This window comes from Cherax quadricarinatus, chromosome 42 (genome assembly GCF_038502225.1).
Source record: "Cherax quadricarinatus isolate ZL_2023a chromosome 42, ASM3850222v1, whole genome shotgun sequence".
Classification (NCBI taxonomy): domain Eukaryota; kingdom Metazoa; phylum Arthropoda; class Malacostraca; order Decapoda; family Parastacidae; genus Cherax; species Cherax quadricarinatus.
This window is the reverse complement of record NC_091333.1, coordinates 4,620,237-4,638,647: the sequence shown is the minus strand read 5'-3', so window position 1 is coordinate 4,638,647 and position 18,411 is coordinate 4,620,237. Positions and strand designations below refer to the sequence as shown.

Genomic DNA, 18,411 nt, shown 5'->3' with positions numbered 1-18,411 from the left:
TAATGTAATTCTAGGAGACTAACTTTAGTCATATTGATTGGAATTTCTTGACTGGGAATTTAGAATCATACGACTTCTTAGAAGTAGTTCAGGATTGTTTTTTGAAGCAGTTTGTGACAGAACCTACAAGGGGTAATAGCCTGCTTGACTCAGTTCTGGCAAACAATGAATCCCTTGTTAATAATTTAGAAGTTTCAGAGGAACTGGGTACTAGCGACCACAAATCAATTACATTTAGCATTGAATGGATGTATGATAGTAGGGATAACTCGGTAACAGTCCCAGATTTTCGCTTAGCAGATTACGATGGGCTTAGAGAACACTTATCTGTTGACTGGGGTAACGAAGAGAGCTATCAATATGACAGTTTTCTGAACGCTATACATGAGGCTTAAAGAACGTTTATCCCGTATAAAGAAATTAGATCAAATAGAAATGACCCAAAATGGATGAATAATAGGCTCAAATACCTACTAGGGCATAAGAAAGGAATTTATAAGCGTATCAAAAGAGGCGAGGGTCATCTTATGAATCAGTATATTGACATTAAGAGGGACATTAAAAACGGGATAAGAAAAGCTAAAAGGGACTATGAAATTAAAGTTGCTAGGGATTCTAAAACTAACCCAAAAAGTTTTTTCCAGGTATATAGAACAAAAGTCAGAGATAAGATAGGCCCCCTTAAAAATAACTATGGGCATCTTACTGACAAAGATAATGAAATGTGCTCGATTTTAAATAATTATTTTCTCTCGGTTTTTACACAGGAAGACACTAATAATATTCCAGTAATTAATTTTTATAGTGGGCCAGAAGATAAATTATGTAACATCACAGTCACTAGTGAAATGGTTGTGAAGCAGACCGACCGACTGAAGCAAAATAAGTCACCGGGTCCTGATGAGGTTTTTTCAAGGGTTCTTAAGGAATGCAAAATGGAACTCTGAACCATTAACTAATATTTTTAATTTATCTCTTCAAACAGGTGTAGTGTCTGACATGTGGAAGATGGCTAATGTAATTCCTATTTTTAAAACGGGACAAGTCGTTACCGTCAAATTACTGCCCAATAAGCCTGACCTCAATTGTAGGCAAATTACTAGAGTCAATTATAGCTGAGATTATAAGAAGCCATCTCAATAAGCATAGCTTGATTAATGATACTCAGCATGGATTCACAAGAGGCCGGTCTTGTCTAATTTATTAACGTTCTTCTGTAAAGCTTTTGAGGCTGTTGACCACGATAAAGAATTTGATAGTATTTACTTAGATTCTAGTAAGGCTTTTGATAGAGTTCTGCACCAAAGACTGTTAAAGAAAGTGGCAGCTCATGGCATTGGGGGAAGGGTGCTCTCGTGGATCGAGTCATGGCTCACAGACAGGAAGCAGAGTGTGTCCATAAATGGGGTTAAATCTGAGTGGGGATCTGTAACAAGTGGCGTTCCACAGGGATCAGTCTTGGGCCCGTTGTTGTTTATAATATATATCAATGATCTTGAGGGAATTACTAGTGATATGAGCAAATTCACCGATGACACAAAGATAGTAGGATAATTGATTCAAACGTAGATGTTAGGGAACTTCAGGAGGATTTAGACAAACAACTCTTGGTCAGAAAAGTGGCAGATGCAGTTCAATGAAGATAAATGCAAGGTTCTGAAGCTCGGGAGTGTCCATAACCCTAGCACTTGTAAGTTAAACGATGTAGAATTTAGCCATACAGATTGCGAAAAGGACTTGGGGGTTATGGTGAGCAGCAACCTTAAACCAAGACAGCAATGCCTAAGCGTACGTAATAAGGCAAATAGATTACTGGGATTTATATCAAGAAGTGTAAGCAACAGAAGTCCCGAGGTCATACTGCAGCTTTACACATTAGTAAGGCCTCACCTAGATTATGCAGCTCAATTCTGGTCTCCATATTATAGAATGGACATAAATTTGTTAGAAAACATTCAGCATAGGATGACTAAATTAATACATAGCATTAGAAATCTTCCTTATGAAGAAAGATTGAAGACTCTTAAGTTACATTCACTTGTTAGACGAAGAATGAGGGGAGACCTGATCGAAGTGTATAAGTGGAAGATAGGTATTAATAAAGTTGATATTAATAAGGTCTTGAGGATATCTCTCCAAGAGAGAACCCGCAGTAATGGATTTAAATTAGATAAGTTTAGATTTAGAAAGGACATAGGAAAGTATTGGTTTGGAAATAGGGTAGTTGAGTGGAACAGTCTACCTAGTTGGGTTATTGAGGTTAGGACTTTGGGTAGTTTCAAAATTAGGTTGGATAAGTACATGAGTGGGAGGGGTTGGATTTGAGTGGGACTTGCACATCAGAGCTTATTTCTTGGGTAGTGTTGAGGATTAGGTTGGGCAAATATTTTGTTAGTGGGATGAATTGTAAAGGACCTGCCTAGTATGGGCCAACAGGCCTGCTGCACTGTGCCTCCTTTCTTATGTCTTATGTTCTTAAATCATCCTGGAGTGCTCTGTCCTCATTAGAATGAATTGGACAGCCTATTTTGGCGTCATCAGCAAATTTGCTTATGTCGCTATTTATTCCCTCATTTATGTCGTTTATATAAATTGTGAACAACGGGCCCAACACTGACCCCTGAGGAACACCGCTTGTGTAGCACTACAAAAGTAGATCTACGGTTTTTTACATATTTAAAAAAAAAAAATGTAAAAAAACAAAAAGATCTACTTTTTTACATACCTTCAAATGTTGAAAAAGCGTATACAGTGGACCCCCAGTTAACGACATTTTTTCACTCCAGGAGTATGTTCAGGTGCCAGTACTGACCGAATTTGTTCCCATAAGGAATATTGTGAAGTAGATTAGTCCATTTCAGACCCCCAAACATACACGTACAAATGCACTTACATAATTGGTCGCATTCGGAGGTGATCGTTATGCGGGGGTCCACTGTATATACGTTTGGACCGTTTACGGGTTAAAATAGCCCAAACTTTCAAGTTTTTATATAGCTACACAAGCTACATGGTGGAGTAATAAAATTAAATATTTCAATTAAAATTCAAGAGGCTTGCAAAGCAAAATTTTTGCAACATCCCCCCTCCCTTGCCCCGAATAATACTGTGTAATCACATTTTATCTCAAGGTTTGTAACCCAAGCAAGTTTTCTTTTAAAGAGCCTGGAAGAAAAAATACATCTTACTTGTGTGTTTTGGAAGTAATGACGCCACAGTGGTCGAATTTTATCCTGGCCACCAACGTCCCAAACTGTGAAGCTGATGTTCTTATACTCCACAGTTTCAACGTTAAATCCTGTGAAAAAAAAAATTACATGGCACTAATTAAATATAACTGTCTAGATGTAAATGCCTTTTTATCAAATATTTTAATAGTAAGCGTGCGTGAGCGTGTTAGATAGGAGTGAATGGAGACACATGGTATTTGGGACTGACGATCTGTTGGAGTGTGAGCAGGGTAATATTTAGCGAAGGGATTCAGGGAAACTGGTTATTTTATATAACCGGACTCGAGTCCTGGAAATGGGAAGTACAATGCCTTCACTCTGAAGGAGGGGTTTGAGATATTGGCAGTTTGGAGGGATATGTTGTGTATTTTTATACGTATATACTTCTAAACTGTTGTATTCTGGGCACCTCTGCAAAAACAATTATGTGTGAGGTGAAAGTGTTGAATGATGATGAAAGTATTTTGTTTTTAGGGATTCTTTCTTTTTGGGTCACCCTGCCTCGGTGGGAGACGGCCGACTTGTTTAAAAAAAAAAAAAAAAAAAATGCAGCAATTCCAAAAGTTGTATGCTGTCAAGTACTATATAACAAACAGAAAACTTGTCCTTTTATTTCTTCCACTATGCTCCCATTAGAGATACCCAAATGTGAGCTGGTAGATTTATTTTAAGTGAAAGTTTTTATGTCATTACAAATTTGTAGCTACAGGAGCAGAGATATGCTCATGCTGTCCCATCTTCAATTAGTTAATCATAATTTAAAGATGTTCAATGGTTGTAGCAGTTAATACCTTTAACCCTTTCATAGTCTCCCAACAGATCAATGTTACTGAAGTCAGCCTCTCTCACAAATTTACAAATTTGGCAAGAGAAGCCTGGCAAACTAGCCATGAGAGAATACGTCTGTACAGCCGGTATGCATATTATACAAAAACAGGTCGCAGCAGTTCATCTTGATATACCACTGTCTACCATGTCATGTGGATGCAAGGCACTCACTCAAGCAAATTCAGTGTGTATTATCCCCAGCAACAGCTCAATGATGAGGCTATTGGATCCAAGGATGAATTTGACAGGTCTGAACGTTGTGTGACCGAAAATGATTATCAGAATGTCAAAAATAGCCCTGAAAACCCTAATGACCCACAGCCATCCACATATGGGTTCAGTGCATCCAGAACATGTCCATGCCATAAGTAAAGGCTCATTTTCCTGTGGTATAGGCAGATGTGGATAGTAATGGTAGTGTGTAATTAAACTTCTTAGCAATCAATGATCAGTCCAGTGGTGACAATTACTGGCCTGTGAAGCATCAATTTACAAACCAACACCTGCAATCTGATAGTGCCCCTGTTGCTATCCCCAATGGATGTAGTCATCACAGGACCTAATGCTCTGAAGATGAAGGTGCTTCCATTAGCATGGATAGTGGGCCACAGGCAATGCATGCAGCAGTGGCTGGTGGGAGGCACCAACACAAGCCCCAGGAGGAAGATGTACCCTAAATCCCAGGCTGCATCCACCAACTGCACCATCACTAGTACTAGTACTAGCACCACCACCACCAGCCACAAATATCCAGCAGCCACCACATTTGGGAATGGCAAGAGGATGCACACTGACCAATCACCAATTTGAAGATTGTGGAAGCCAGCCAAACTACCCTATGGAAATTCTGAAAAAAATTTATGAATCTTTAGATGCAAATGATATATACCTTTGAAGAGTTTCGAGAGTTTCACTACTCTCGGAGGCCAGCCATGGGCCAGGCTTGTCCAGTAAGAGAAGCCAACAAGATACTTTAGATATGCTATGACAAACATAAGTTTCACTATGATCACAGCTGCACAAATGGAAAGATACAACTGTGGCAGAGATATCCTAACAATCACGCTAGTGCAACTTGTGCATAAGCACAGTATTGCATCATACTAGGCAACTGATCTCCTTATATTTACCATGGCATTCTGATTTCATACCATCAGCAGATTATCCAGCTGCTATGTATGATACATTTCTCAGACAAGATGAGGCTTGAAAGAAGTGACATGTTATACAAGATCAGGAATGGTTTTATGCATCTGAAATGGAAGTTAAGAGTATTTTTATCCAGAACACTGTCACTGACAATTCTGAGCTTCTTGAAAGGTAAGACTGCTGTTCAAGCAGTATATTTTAAGTACAAGGCAACTTATTAAATTGTTTTGAAATTGGATCTCTGTGTACACAGGAAGCAAAAATGTAGAAATAAACCAGAAAATTACTGGGAATTTCAGATGTGAGAAAAATGATGAAACCATATCTTGGTAAGGGTAATACATTATACATTGATACCTGGTACACAAGCCTCTAACTGGTATTTCCTGGAGGTGAACATGACAGACATGTGGTATAGTGCACGTAACAATCATACCGAAGTCCAACAGGCTTTGGTTCTGGTATGATGCAGATGTTTCATGTCAATGACATGGCATTTTGGTGGCATAACAAACGACATGACATCAATGACATCCATCCACTAGCACAAAATGAAAACACAGGAAAGGTGAATAAAGCTAATAAACCCATTGTGAGACCAAATACTGTTATGGATTGCACTAAATATGCATTTGGTGGACAAGCGTGACATGCAGATTGGGTTTGTTGATTGTGTCCGGAAGAACTACAAGTGGTACGTGAAACCTTTCTTCCATCTTGTTGACACCAATTCTGAATGCATACACTGTACCAGATGAAGACTGGCAAGACTCGCATACTCGCTTCTGTCTCTAATTAGACTTACAGAAAGATCAGGTCAACACATGCACCATGTACTGATCACCAAATACCCTCTCATTTGAAGCATGTGATCACTTTCTAACCATAATTCTTGCTAAAGATAAGAAATGGGTTCAGATGTCTGTGGACATGTCAAGGCACCCATTAAAGCACAGATACACCTTTTGTAAAGGGAGTAACACACCACTATGTATGGAGCCGTGTTTCATGGACTCCCACAGACCAACATTCCTAGGAACAGGACCAGTGCCTGTAAGTGTACATGTCAGAACAGTAGAAAAGTGAAGTAATTAGACATGTATTTATAGTGTGTATCACTGGATGGGAAATGACATACTATTAGTGCAAGTACTGTACTGTATACAAAGGCTAGCCATACATACACTGTGCACAATTTGGGAGTTACAGACCACAACAGTCACTAGAATATGTAAAAAATTAGGAAACCTTCGAGAGAGAGAAAAAAAAAAAATCTAAGTGTACAGCAATTGCCAATGTTGCCATCAGCAGGGCAATGACCTTCAACTTACACCTTCATATCTCAGTAAGTACTGACAGAAAAAAAAATGTATACGTCGCATTACTTTCACAAAAATATGCTCTAGATTTTTTTTTTTAAACTGCAACAGTCAACACTTATTTCTGGGACAACAGTGAAAGAGTTAATTATACCTTTGGCTCCACTTCTCTAATTACAACTGCGGCCTCTTGTTTAACCTGTCACTCAAAAAAAAAAAATTTGGCATGCCCTTTCATGATTGGTTATGACTCATCTCTTCCTATCAGCAGCATGGATATCTTTACAACTTTCAACCTTTCATCAAAAGTTATTTTTTAACTCTGGGAAATAATTTTGACCTTTCTAACTTGTCCATCATTTTATTAGGTATATTAAACATTACTACATTGTATCAATTATTCTTTTGCAATGATGTGGCTTTGATATAAACAGAGCTGGATAATTCTTGAAAATCCTATAGTGTAACAAGTGGAGAAAGAAAAAAAAAATCACTGCAGTGCCATATATGGACCATGGTCAACAGCTTGAAAATGGTACATTACAATACTACCTACCGGACAAATATTCTCAACCTGATAACTGCCAATAAATCTTCACCCAGACTAATTTCTAAGCTAACGCATTACACTGGAAAACTCATTAGAACATGCATGGCATGCCCAAACTTCATAAACTCCCACCCATGGATTTACTGTCTTTCCCTGTCCTGCACTAATGACTTAACATACAAAGAATAAAAAGATTAACTTTACATAGTTATTTGCATTTATAATTTTCTTGATGTAAATATTCATTGCAAATAAAAGCAGAATAATTATGAAATTTGTGTATTGCTCTTGAAAGCCATGGATAAAAAACTCTGTACATCCATGATAATCCTTACCAATTGTGGGGATAGTAGTGACAATTTCTCCAAGCTTTAGCTTGTATAAAATGGTGGTTTTACCAGCAGCATCCAACCCCACCATGAGAATCCGCATCTCCTTCTTGCCAAAAAGGCCCTTGAATAGGGATGTGATTATATTTCCCATTTTTACTATTACAACCTGTAAAAGAAAATTATTTTTAAGTACAATATATGCTAAGCACTGTACCCAATTATGCTTTACACAATACTACCATGAAAAAAAGTGCCTGCATGACAAAGCTTGAATCTTATTACCATGTCTAGTGCTATGTAAATTATGCCAGTGTCAAATGTAAACTTACTATATGCAGATGACTATACCTTTTACTAAACTGACATATGCCGTGTTAGGCTGTCTGATATAACTTATTTTTTGTGTGCCTTCAAATTTATCATGCACCACCATTTTAGGGCTCTGCTCAACCGTTTGGGTCACCTAAAACTTCATACCCAGGAAAAACCCTAGGAACAGACAGATTTGTGTAGTACACCCTGAGAAACTGCCTCAGAACATACACATACAGTGGTACCTCGAATTTCAGCCATAATTCATTTTAGAAGGCTGTTAGAGTGCCATTACCGAACGAATTTGTTCCCATAAGGGATAATGTAAATTAGATTACTCCATTTCAGACCCCCCAATAATACTTACAAAAGCACTTACAAAAATACACTTGCACAATTGTTAAAATTGGGAGCTGTTCGAAATTCGAGGTACCACTGTATAAACAATACAACCAGGACCTGTCTTAACACCTTCAGCTTCCATCCCAGCAAATGTGGTGTGGAACTGGCAGAAAGATGCCTTATATGCTCCAAGCTTATTAGAACTAAGATACATGTACCAAGATTCAGTCAAAAAACACATTGCAGTATACAGTTGAAGTCAATACAACAATTGCGTTTTGTGGACTATCACACGATTTTAATACAGGTTAACCATCACTAATCCGGCAACATCAGGACCTGAAAGGTGCTGGATTATTGATTTTGCCAGATTACAGAGTGGTTAGGTTAGAATACCCTTAACCCAACAGTGATATTTATGCATTGACGATTTCACCCATTTTACACCCTATTTTTGTCCCATTACATTGCTCCAGTTTACCAAACTCAAAATTTTATACATACATATATACATACATATACGATTTACTATTATGCAGACTACTGCATTACTGCAATTGTATAAATAATGTCAACCCATTCATGGCTGCATATTAGACCGACCAGTTAGACATATTGGATAGTGATGTCATTTGTTTACTCTTGAATATCGGCAAAAATTGAACATTTCCGCCACTGAGCACAATTTCAATGTACTTTCAGTCAGGAATTCAATTAAAATCATATCTATTTCTGTAATATATCTTCCATTCTATTAAACTAGAAAAAAAAATCTAAAATACAACCATAAAAAATAAAAAGTTGCTATTTTAGAGACAATTTAAATTGTCGTGTTAGACAAGATATAAAATTAGAAGCGTCAGCCACTGAATCTGTTTGGTTACAGCTTCTCGAGGGCCGAGAAAAACTAATTTTGGGTGTGATTTACAGGGCCCCAAATCTTGATAGGGAGTGCAGTAAACTTCCATGGGACGAAATTCGTAAGGCATCTACAAACGAAAATGTTGTGCTAATGGGAGATTTCAACTATAGACAGATTGACTGGAGCAATTTGACAGGAAATTTAGAGTCAGGTGACTTTCTTGATACGATCCAGGATTGTTTTTTAAAACAGTTTGTGACAGAGCCAACTAGGGGAAATAACCTCCTTGACTTGGTTCTTGCCAGTAGGGAAACACTAATTAATAATCTTGAGGTTAATGATGAGCTTGGGGAAAGTGATCACAAATCACTCAGTTTTAATATATCATGGAATTCCCCTAATAATGGCAATCAAGTCTCTGTCCCTGACTTCCGCTTGGCTGATTTCATAGGACTGAAAAATTACTTAGGTGGGCTGAACTGGAATGACCTGACTAAGGGTCAGATAGGTGGTGATGGTTGCCGATATGACGCTTTCCAGGGCATAGTTCTAGCTGCTCAGTCAAATTATGTTCCAAATAGGGAAATCAGATTAAACAAAAATGATCCTAAATGGATGAACAATAGATTAAAATATCTAATTGGTCAAAAGAGAGGCATATATAGGCAAATCAAAAGAGGAGAGGGGTAATTAAGAAATCGATATATTCAGTTAGAGAAATAAAAAAAGGAATTAGAAAAGCAAAAAGAGATTACGAGGTTAAAGTTGCAAGAGATTCGAAGATTAACCCAAAAGGATTCTTTCAGGTATACAGAAGTAAGATCAGGGACAAGATAGGCCCACTCAAAAGTTCCTCGGGTCAGCTCACGGACAGTGATAAGGAAATGTGTAGAAGTTTTAACACATACTTCCTCTCAGTTTTTACACAGGAGGATACCAGCGATATTCCAGAAATGATAAATTATGTGGAACAGGACGATAATAAACTGTGCACGATTAGGGTCACAAGTGACATGGTCCTTAGGCAAATAGATAAATTAAAACCTAACAAATCCCCAGGCCCTGATGAACTGTATGCAAGGGTTCTAAAGGAATGTAAAGAGGAGCTTAACAAACCTTTGGCTAATCTTTTCAACATATCACTACAAACTGGCATTGTGCCAGATAAGTGGAAAATGGCAAATGTGATACCTATTTTCAAAGCAGGTGACAGGTCCTTAGCTTCAAACTATAGACCAATAAGCCTAACCTCCATAGTGGGAAAATTTATGGAATCAATAATTGCTGAGGCAGTTCGTAGCCACCTTGAAAAGCATAAATTAATCAACGAATCTCAGCATGGTTTTACAAAGGGGCGTTCCTGCCTTACAAATTTATTAACTTTTTTCACTAAGGTATTTGAGGAGGTAGATCATGGTAATGAATATGATAGTGTACATGGACTTCAGTAAGGCTTTTGACAGGGTCCCACATCAGAGACTATTGAGGAAAATTAAGGCACATGGAATAGGAGAAATTTTTTCCTGGATAGAGGCATGGTTGACAAACAGGCAGCAGAGAGTTTGCATAAATGGGGAGAAATCAGAGTGGGGAAGCGTCACGAGCGGTGTTCCACAGGGGTCAGTGTTGGGCCCCCTGCTGTTCACAATATACATAAACTGCATAGATGAGGGCATAAAGAGCGACATCAGCAAGTTTGCCGATGACACCAAAATAGGCCGTCGAATTCATTCTGACGAGGACATTAGAGCACTCCAGGAAGATTTGAGTAGACTGATGCAGTGGTCGGAGAGGTGGCAGATGCAGTTTAATATAGACAAATGCAAAGTTCTAAATGTTGGACAGGACAATAACCATGCCACATATAAACTAAATAATGTAGATCTTAATATTATGGATTGCAAAAAAGATTTAGGAGTTCTGGTTAGCAGTAGTGATCAAGGTCCCAGGACCAAAACGTTTTCTAATAAATATGTCATAGTGTTTGCTTACGTGTCTTTCTAAACCAGCAGTAATCTGAAACCAAGACAACAGTGCATAAGTGTTCGCAATAGAGCTAATAGAATCCTTGGCTTTATATCAAGAAGCATAAATAATAGGAGTCCTCAGGTTGTTCTTCACCTTTATACATCCTTGGTTAGGCCTCATTTAGATTATGCTGCACAGTTTTGGTCACCATATTACAGAATGGATATAAATGCTCTGGAAAATGTACAAAGGAGGATGACAAAGTTGATCCCATGTATCAGAAACCTTCCCTATGAGGATAGACTAAGGACCCTGAATCTTCACTCTAGAAAGATGTAGAATTACGGGGGATATGATCGAGGTGTATAAATGGAAGACACGAATAAATAAAGGGGATGTAAATAGTGTGCTGAAAATATCTAGCCTAGTCAGGACTCGCAGCAATGGTTTTAAGTTAGAAAAATTCAGATTCAGGAAGGATATAGGAAAGTACTGGTTTGGTAAGAGTTGTGGATGAGTGGAACAAACTCCCAAGTACAGTTATAGAGGCCAGAACGTTGTGTAGCTTTAAAAATAGGTTGGATAAATACATGAGTGGGTGTGGGTGGGTGTGAGTTGGACCTGATTAGCTTGTGCTACCAGGACGGTTGCCGTGTTCCTCCCTTAAGTCAAGGTGACCTGACCTGACTAGGTTGGGTGCATTGGCTTAAGCCGGTAGGAGACTTGGACCTGCCTCACATGGGCCAGTAGGCCTGCTGCAGTGTTCCTTCGTTCTTATGTTCTTATGTTTACATCAAAAACGGTTTTTGGTGTCGCTGTTTCTTTTCTCATTATGTACTGCATGATACAGGATTTTTTTATATAGTGCACACTTACCACACAGACCTATTCTCATGTGTAGGCCCAAATTTAAGTCAACTTATCTGAGCGAGCTGAGCTCACGGTGACCGACAGTGGCTTCAAAGCCACCTATCTTTTATGAACAATGTATGGTGCATATGCGTTACACAACAAGAAGCATTTCTTTTATTCATTGAAACCATGGCTAGGGCAAAAATTGAGGAAAAAATGGAATGACTTGTGAAGTTTTGTTAGTGGAACTGCAGGACCTAACTTTGGTATGTTTTTATAAATTATAGTGGGGTAAAGGGGTTATGTGGATTGCCTTGCATGTCCATAAATGGTTAAAGTATACAGAATATAAGTGGATTATTAGATATTATTAAATGTTTAAAAAGAGGTTAAGCAGTCATATTTTGTGCTACTGGTTATGGAAAATGTAGAGGTAGTAAATAAGATGGGCATAACTTTGAAGCATGCCTAATAACTTATCTAATAAATTTTTGGGGGCAATTATAACCAATTTTGTGATTTTCATTTTCCCTTATTACTGGATAGTGTTATTTATTACATATAATCCTAATGTTTATTAAGAACTATTTATCAGTTACCATTCCTTCCCAACATGGCATTTTGTATTATTCACTATTCATTACATCAATAGATCCCTTGTCTTGTATCGCATTCATTACATTTGGACTGTTATATGTAATTCTTATCCTTTACATTAGATACACTACACCTACTTCTCATTCATTACACTAGTTTCTTGCTAGCAAGGGATAATACAGAAGGCATACTAGTGAAATACCTGGGAAATGGGTTAGAAATGGTTTAACCCTTTCAGGGTTTCAGACGTACTAGTACAGCTTACGCACCAGGGTTTTTGATGTACTAGTACGCCTAAATTCTAGTGCCCTCAAATCTTGTGGGAGAAAGCTGGTAGGCCTACATATGAAAGAATGAGTATGTGGTCAGTGTGCGCAGTATAAAAAAAATCCTGCAGCACACAATGTGTATAAGAAAGAGAAAGAGAGAAAGAGAGAGAAAGAAAGAGAAAGAGAGAAAGAGAGAGAGAGAGAGAGAAAGAGAGAGAGAAAGAGAGAGAAAGAGAGAAAGAGAGAGAAAGAGAGAGAGAGAGAGAGAGAGAGAAAGAGAGAGAGAGAGAGAGAGAGAGAGAGAGAGAGAGAGAGAGAGAGAGAGAGAGAGAGAGAGAGAGAGAGAGAGAGAGAGAGAGAGAGAGAGAGAAAGAGAGAGAAAGAGAGAAAGAGAGAGAAAGAGAAAGAGAGAGAAAGAGAGGAGAGAGAGGAGAGAGAGAAAGAGAGGAGAAAGAGAGGAGAGAGAAAGAGAGAGAAAGAGAGAGAAAGAGAGAGAAAGAGAAAGAAAGAGAGAAAGAGAGAGAAAGAGAAAGAGAGAAAGAGAGAGAGAAAGAGAAAAGAGAGAAAGAGGAGAAGAAGAGAGAGAGAAAGAAGAGAGAGAGAGAGAGAGAGAGAGAGAGAGAGAGGAGAGATAGAGATAGAGAGAGAGAGAGAAAGAGAGAGAAAGAGAGAGAAAGAGAGAGGAAAGAGGAGAAAGAGAGAAAGAAGAGAGAAGAAGAGAGAAAGAAAGAGAGAGAAAGAGAGAGAAAGAGAAAGAGAAAGAGAGAGAAAGAGAGAAAGAGAGAGAAAGAGCATCTGGTGCTTTATAACAACGTGGCTGGTACAATGCAACACAGTGATTTGTGTAACATCTTCCTTTAGTGGAAAAGTGGATAGCATAAACAGTGTTTATTAAGTGATAGTGAGAAGGCAACACTTCCAGCTAGTGGCACACTCCACCCCACGACATCACCACCCACCCTCTCTCTCTCCTGTGAACTTCAAACCTACAAACCTCCTCTGGGATGACTTCACACCGCAAAATAGCAAGATTATCTACGCTATCTGGCTATTGTCCCAGTAGATACTGCAGTGTTTGTGGGTATACCACAAGGGACAAAGATCTTCTTGGATGTAAGCAGCCTACTTGCTCCAACTACTGCCACACAGATTGCATTCCAGAAGGAGAATTTTGTTGCAGCCAGGTTGAAAATTTCAGAAAATTTAAGGATATCCATAATCCTGTGGTATATGTGGATACAAGCCTGGAGCTACAGGAGGAAGGTTCAGAAGTCCTACCTCAGGGACTCCTGTCCAAAGATCAAGACTGCCCTCTTGGGCTGTGTTGTAAAGTTGCAGCTAAGATAATCCATCACAGGGAAGCACTTCATGAGCTCCTCAAATCATTAGATAACCTACAAGCTATTGTAGAAGGCCAGTGCAAGCCTGCATCAAGTGACGTAAGCTGCTCAGCTGATGGTGACACTATTGACAAAGACTGGAAGTCCCACACTGAGCTTAACTCAGGGGTAAACATCTGGTGGAATTCTGTCATCGCTAAGGTCCCACAGACTGACAGAGTTCAAAACACTACCTTTGGGAATTCTAACACAATTCCTCTGACCACCACAGAGGGAACAAATCCTCTTCCCAGCAACGTGGGAAGCCTTGGATCTGTTAATTCTCCTACACCTGACATCTCTGCTTCAGCCACTGCCAGTCTACTTGACAGTGCACATACCATCTCTGATCCTACACCTGTCAGCACACCTGCCGATACTATTCTAGAATCTGGTAGTAGTGCTTCGACAGCAAGTTCTGAGCCAGGAGTTTCTCCACCAGAGAACGGTGCAGTTAGTGATCAGGGAACTATCACTGCACCTGATCACCTACTGTGCCGAAGTACGAACAGCAGGGACACATCTGTCAGAACTGGTAGAGGGCGGGGTAGAGGACGTGGAGGAGGACGTGGTGGAGGAAGACATCTACAGCCGTCTCACCCTCCACTAACACAGTTCCAGCGGCAGAATCTGAGGACAAATCTGCGAAACACAGGAGGTGCAACAAATCCTAGTCCACCCTCCCAGGCACCTAGGCTGTGCTCTCGCTGTCACCGGAAGGGGCACTCTGCCAACAACTGCCTGCGAGATACCAGGTGTAACTACTGCTACAAGAAAGGACATAAGGAGGACCAGTGTCGGAAGAAAAAGGAACTTGACAGACAGGGCCACCTGTTTAGAGACCTGTTCTCAGAACAAACCAGCAGGATCTCTGAATTGGTAAACACTCTCACACGTCACCCACTTAGCTACTCCTATCCCAGCCCAGCAGGTGGGATTGGGCCTTATACAAGACCACAGACCTACATCCCTGCAGCTGCCTCAGTACCCTACCTCTCTCAAGGGCAGGCACCTTACATTCCCTACACACCCACCACCTCAAGCTGACCACTTCATCATGAGGAGCCAGTCTATCAGCATCCTGTCAGCCAACATTAGAGGTTTCATTACTAATGTTGGAGAGCTCACACATAGCTTTGTGAACACTCGACGTCCAGACATGATAGCTGTTGTTGAAACATTTTTGGATGACAGGACTCCAGAAAATTTTGCAAGAATTGCTGGCTACACCTCATGGATGAGAAGAGACAGGCAAGGGCAAGGAGGTGGTGTTGCTGTGTGCTTCTCTAAAAGTGTTCATGCCCAGCACATAGATGTTGCCACCCCTACACATCTTGAAATGATGTTCTTCAAGCTCTGTATAAACACTAGTACCTCTGTACTAGCATGTGCAATGTACAGACCTCAGTGGCAACATGCAGACCCTATCAACTTCCTAATGGAAAATATTGACTCCCTTCTGCTACAACACAACTGTCAACATATTATAATTGTTGGTGACCTCAACCAGCACCTTATACAGAGGGACTTTGATGACCTTCTTGCAGTGTTTGACATGAGAAACTTTGTTGATTTCCCTACTCATATCTCTGGCTCCTCCCTTGACCCAGTAGTGAGTGATCTGGCAGAAGGCATAGTCACTTGTCAACCCCTCGGCTACGTTGGATCGTCTGACCACAAGGCTGTTTTTACCACACTTAAGATCCCAACAGAACGAGGTGAGGAGTCCACACGCACAACCTGGCTATGGGAAAGAGGTAATTGGCCAGCCCTTTGCTCTGAGCTCGCCACCACCGACTGGAATGCTCTTCTCCAGGGGGATGTTGATAACCAAGTGAAAGCCTTCACTGGACACATCCTTAATCTGCAACAAGAACACATTCCTCACCGGCAATATGTGACAAAGCCTACAGATCAGCCTTGGTTTGGCTTTCGTTGTAGAGAGGCTGCTACTGCTAAGTACAAAGCATGGCGAAGGTATAAGAGACATCCTACCACCTATAACAGGAACTTGCACATGCAAGCCTGTAGGCATATGGGTGATGTTCAAAAGTGGGCCATTGCTAAATGGGAGGTGGACACTAAAAGAAAGTTAGCATCAGGTAGGGTAGGCTCCAAAACCTGGTGGTCCCTGGTCAAGGACAGACAAGGTTATCTGCCTGATGAACTTATTCCACCTCTAAATCGACAGGATGGGACCACCTCTACTAGTAGTCAAGAGAAGGCGGACCTCTTTGCTGAACACTTTGCTACCAAAATGCAAGTTCCTGATCCAGCAAGGGACCCTCCTTGGCTAGCTGCAAGAACTGTGTCAAAACTGTCAGTGGTGACAATAAGGCAGGAGGAGGTGCATTTCCTTCTTAAATCACTTGACCAGGAAAAGGCTGTGGGCCCAGACAAGTTGAGCCCAAGATTGTTGAGAAGATGTGCAGACCAGCTAGCAGCACCTCTAACTCGCATCTTTCAGCACTGCCTAGTACAGTGCAAATGGCCCTCTCCATGGAAAGAGGCAAATGTAGTCCCTGTTCACAAAAAGAAGAGCAGAGCAGAAATCAGCAACTACAGACCAGTGTCACTCCTGTCAATCACTGGTAAGATCCTTGAGACAATAATCTCAAGACAAATGACAGATTTTTTTGACTACCACTCACTACTTTGTGATCGTCAATATGGCTTCAGGAAAGGTTACTCTGCTGCTGATCTGTTGTTAAACCTCTCCACTAAGTGGCACCAGTCACTGGATGAATCCAAAGTCAGCTGTGTGGTAGCACTGGACATTGCTGGCGCTTTCGACCGGGTGTGGCACCAGGGCCTCTTAGCAAAACTTCAAGCACTGGGAATTGCAGGCTCTACGCTATGTCTCCTCAGTGATTACCTTCATGGTAGATCTCTAAGTGTAGTCCTCAATGGAACGGAATCAGCAAGGCATCCTATTGGGGCAAGCGTTCCACAAGGAAGTGTGCTGGGTCCACTGTTATGGAATGTCTACTTCAACGACCTTCTTCATCTCATCCCAGAATCACATGCATATGCAGACGACTGTACACTGACATTCACTTATCCAAGAGAAGAAATGCCAGCTGCTCTAAGCTACATCAATCACCAGCTGAGAGCTATATCAGCTTGGGGAAATAGATGGCAAGTAACATTTGCACCTGAGAAAACGCAAATGATGATCGTCTCTAGGCACCATGATGGTAATGCTGGTGCAGTAGTAAGGATGAATGGGACGATGTTGGCACCTGGAGAAGAAGTTGATATCCTTGGGGTGAAATTTGACTCCAAACTAACCATGAAGAACCATGTTGTAAATCTTGCAAACAAGGCAGCCAGGAAGCTTACAGCACTTCGCCGTATCTCGCATCTGCTTGACAGTAGGGGTTGCAAGATTCTGTACGAGGCACAAGTACGCTCACACCTTGAGTATGCTCCACTTTCTTGGTTTGCCTGCCCCCCCTCTCATCTGCGACTGCTTGACAGAGTAGAGAACAGAGCAAGACGTCTCATCTCTCGCCTGGACCCATCCTGGATAGATCTGTCATTTCAGCAGAGCCTTCAACATAGGAGGGATGTGGGTGGCCTTACTGTTATGTACAAGGCCAATATTGTCAAAATACCACACTTGGATCCACTTCGAGGACAGCGTGAAACAAGCTTTTATGCCACAAGACGGGCAGAAAGCAGCAACTTCACTCTGGCTGTACCCTTCTCCAGAACATCACTCCATCTGAGATCATACATACCCAGGATGACTCGAGTATGGAACACATTCGTACAGCATAATGATGTCAACGAGATAAAGTCAGTTGATCAAATGAAAATGCTGGCCCACAGATGGCTCCAACTTCATCCTGTTCCGTACTTGTATGTCTCATAACAATAAAAATGCTTTCAAATGAGCTGATGTAGGTAACAGCTCTTAGCTTGCCAATAAAGTTAGGAATCCTTAACCTGTAATATAGCTGTCAATAAAGCTAGGGATCCTTAACCTTGTCAAACCCTGTGTAAAAAAAAAAAAAAAAAAAAAAAAAAAAAAAAAAAAAAAAAAAAAAAAAAAAAAGAGAGAGAGAGAGAGACTTTTTGGATTAAAACAGCGACTTTGCACTGCATTTTCGTATGGTATTTATTGTTGTATTCTAGTTTTCCTGGTCTCATTTTATAGAATGGAAGACATTACAGAAATTGAGATGATTTTTGACTGGTTTTACAATGAAAAGTACCTTGAAACTGAGCTCGAAGTAGCAGAAATGTTTGATTTTTACCAAAGTTCAAAAGTAAACAAATCATGCCAAGCGTCCAATACACGTCAACTGGCGAGTCTAATATTCTTTCACAAGTGCGCTGATATTATTTATACCATTTCTACACTAATGCATTTAGTCTGCATAACAGTAAATCTTCTATTTTTTGTAAGAATAAAAA

General features: G+C 40.3%; 1 protein-coding gene across 3 annotated transcripts in view; it reads right to left on the bottom strand.

The window, feature by feature from the left end:
- The window catches only part of Arf1 (ADP-ribosylation factor 1), a 37,722-nt gene that overhangs the window by 7,453 nt on the left and 11,858 nt on the right, over positions 1 to 18,411 (bottom strand). For all 3 annotated transcript variants that reach the window (XM_053786325.2, XM_053786324.2, XM_053786326.2), the window contains exons 2-3: positions 7,412 to 7,574; positions 3,189 to 3,298 (exon numbers count right to left, since the gene is read on the bottom strand). In XM_053786325.2, coding sequence (XP_053642300.1) covers positions 3,189 to 3,298; positions 7,412 to 7,559 — 258 coding nt within the window. In that variant the 5' untranslated portion in view covers positions 7,560 to 7,574. The remainder of the gene's footprint in view (positions 1 to 3,188; positions 3,299 to 7,411; positions 7,575 to 18,411) is intronic.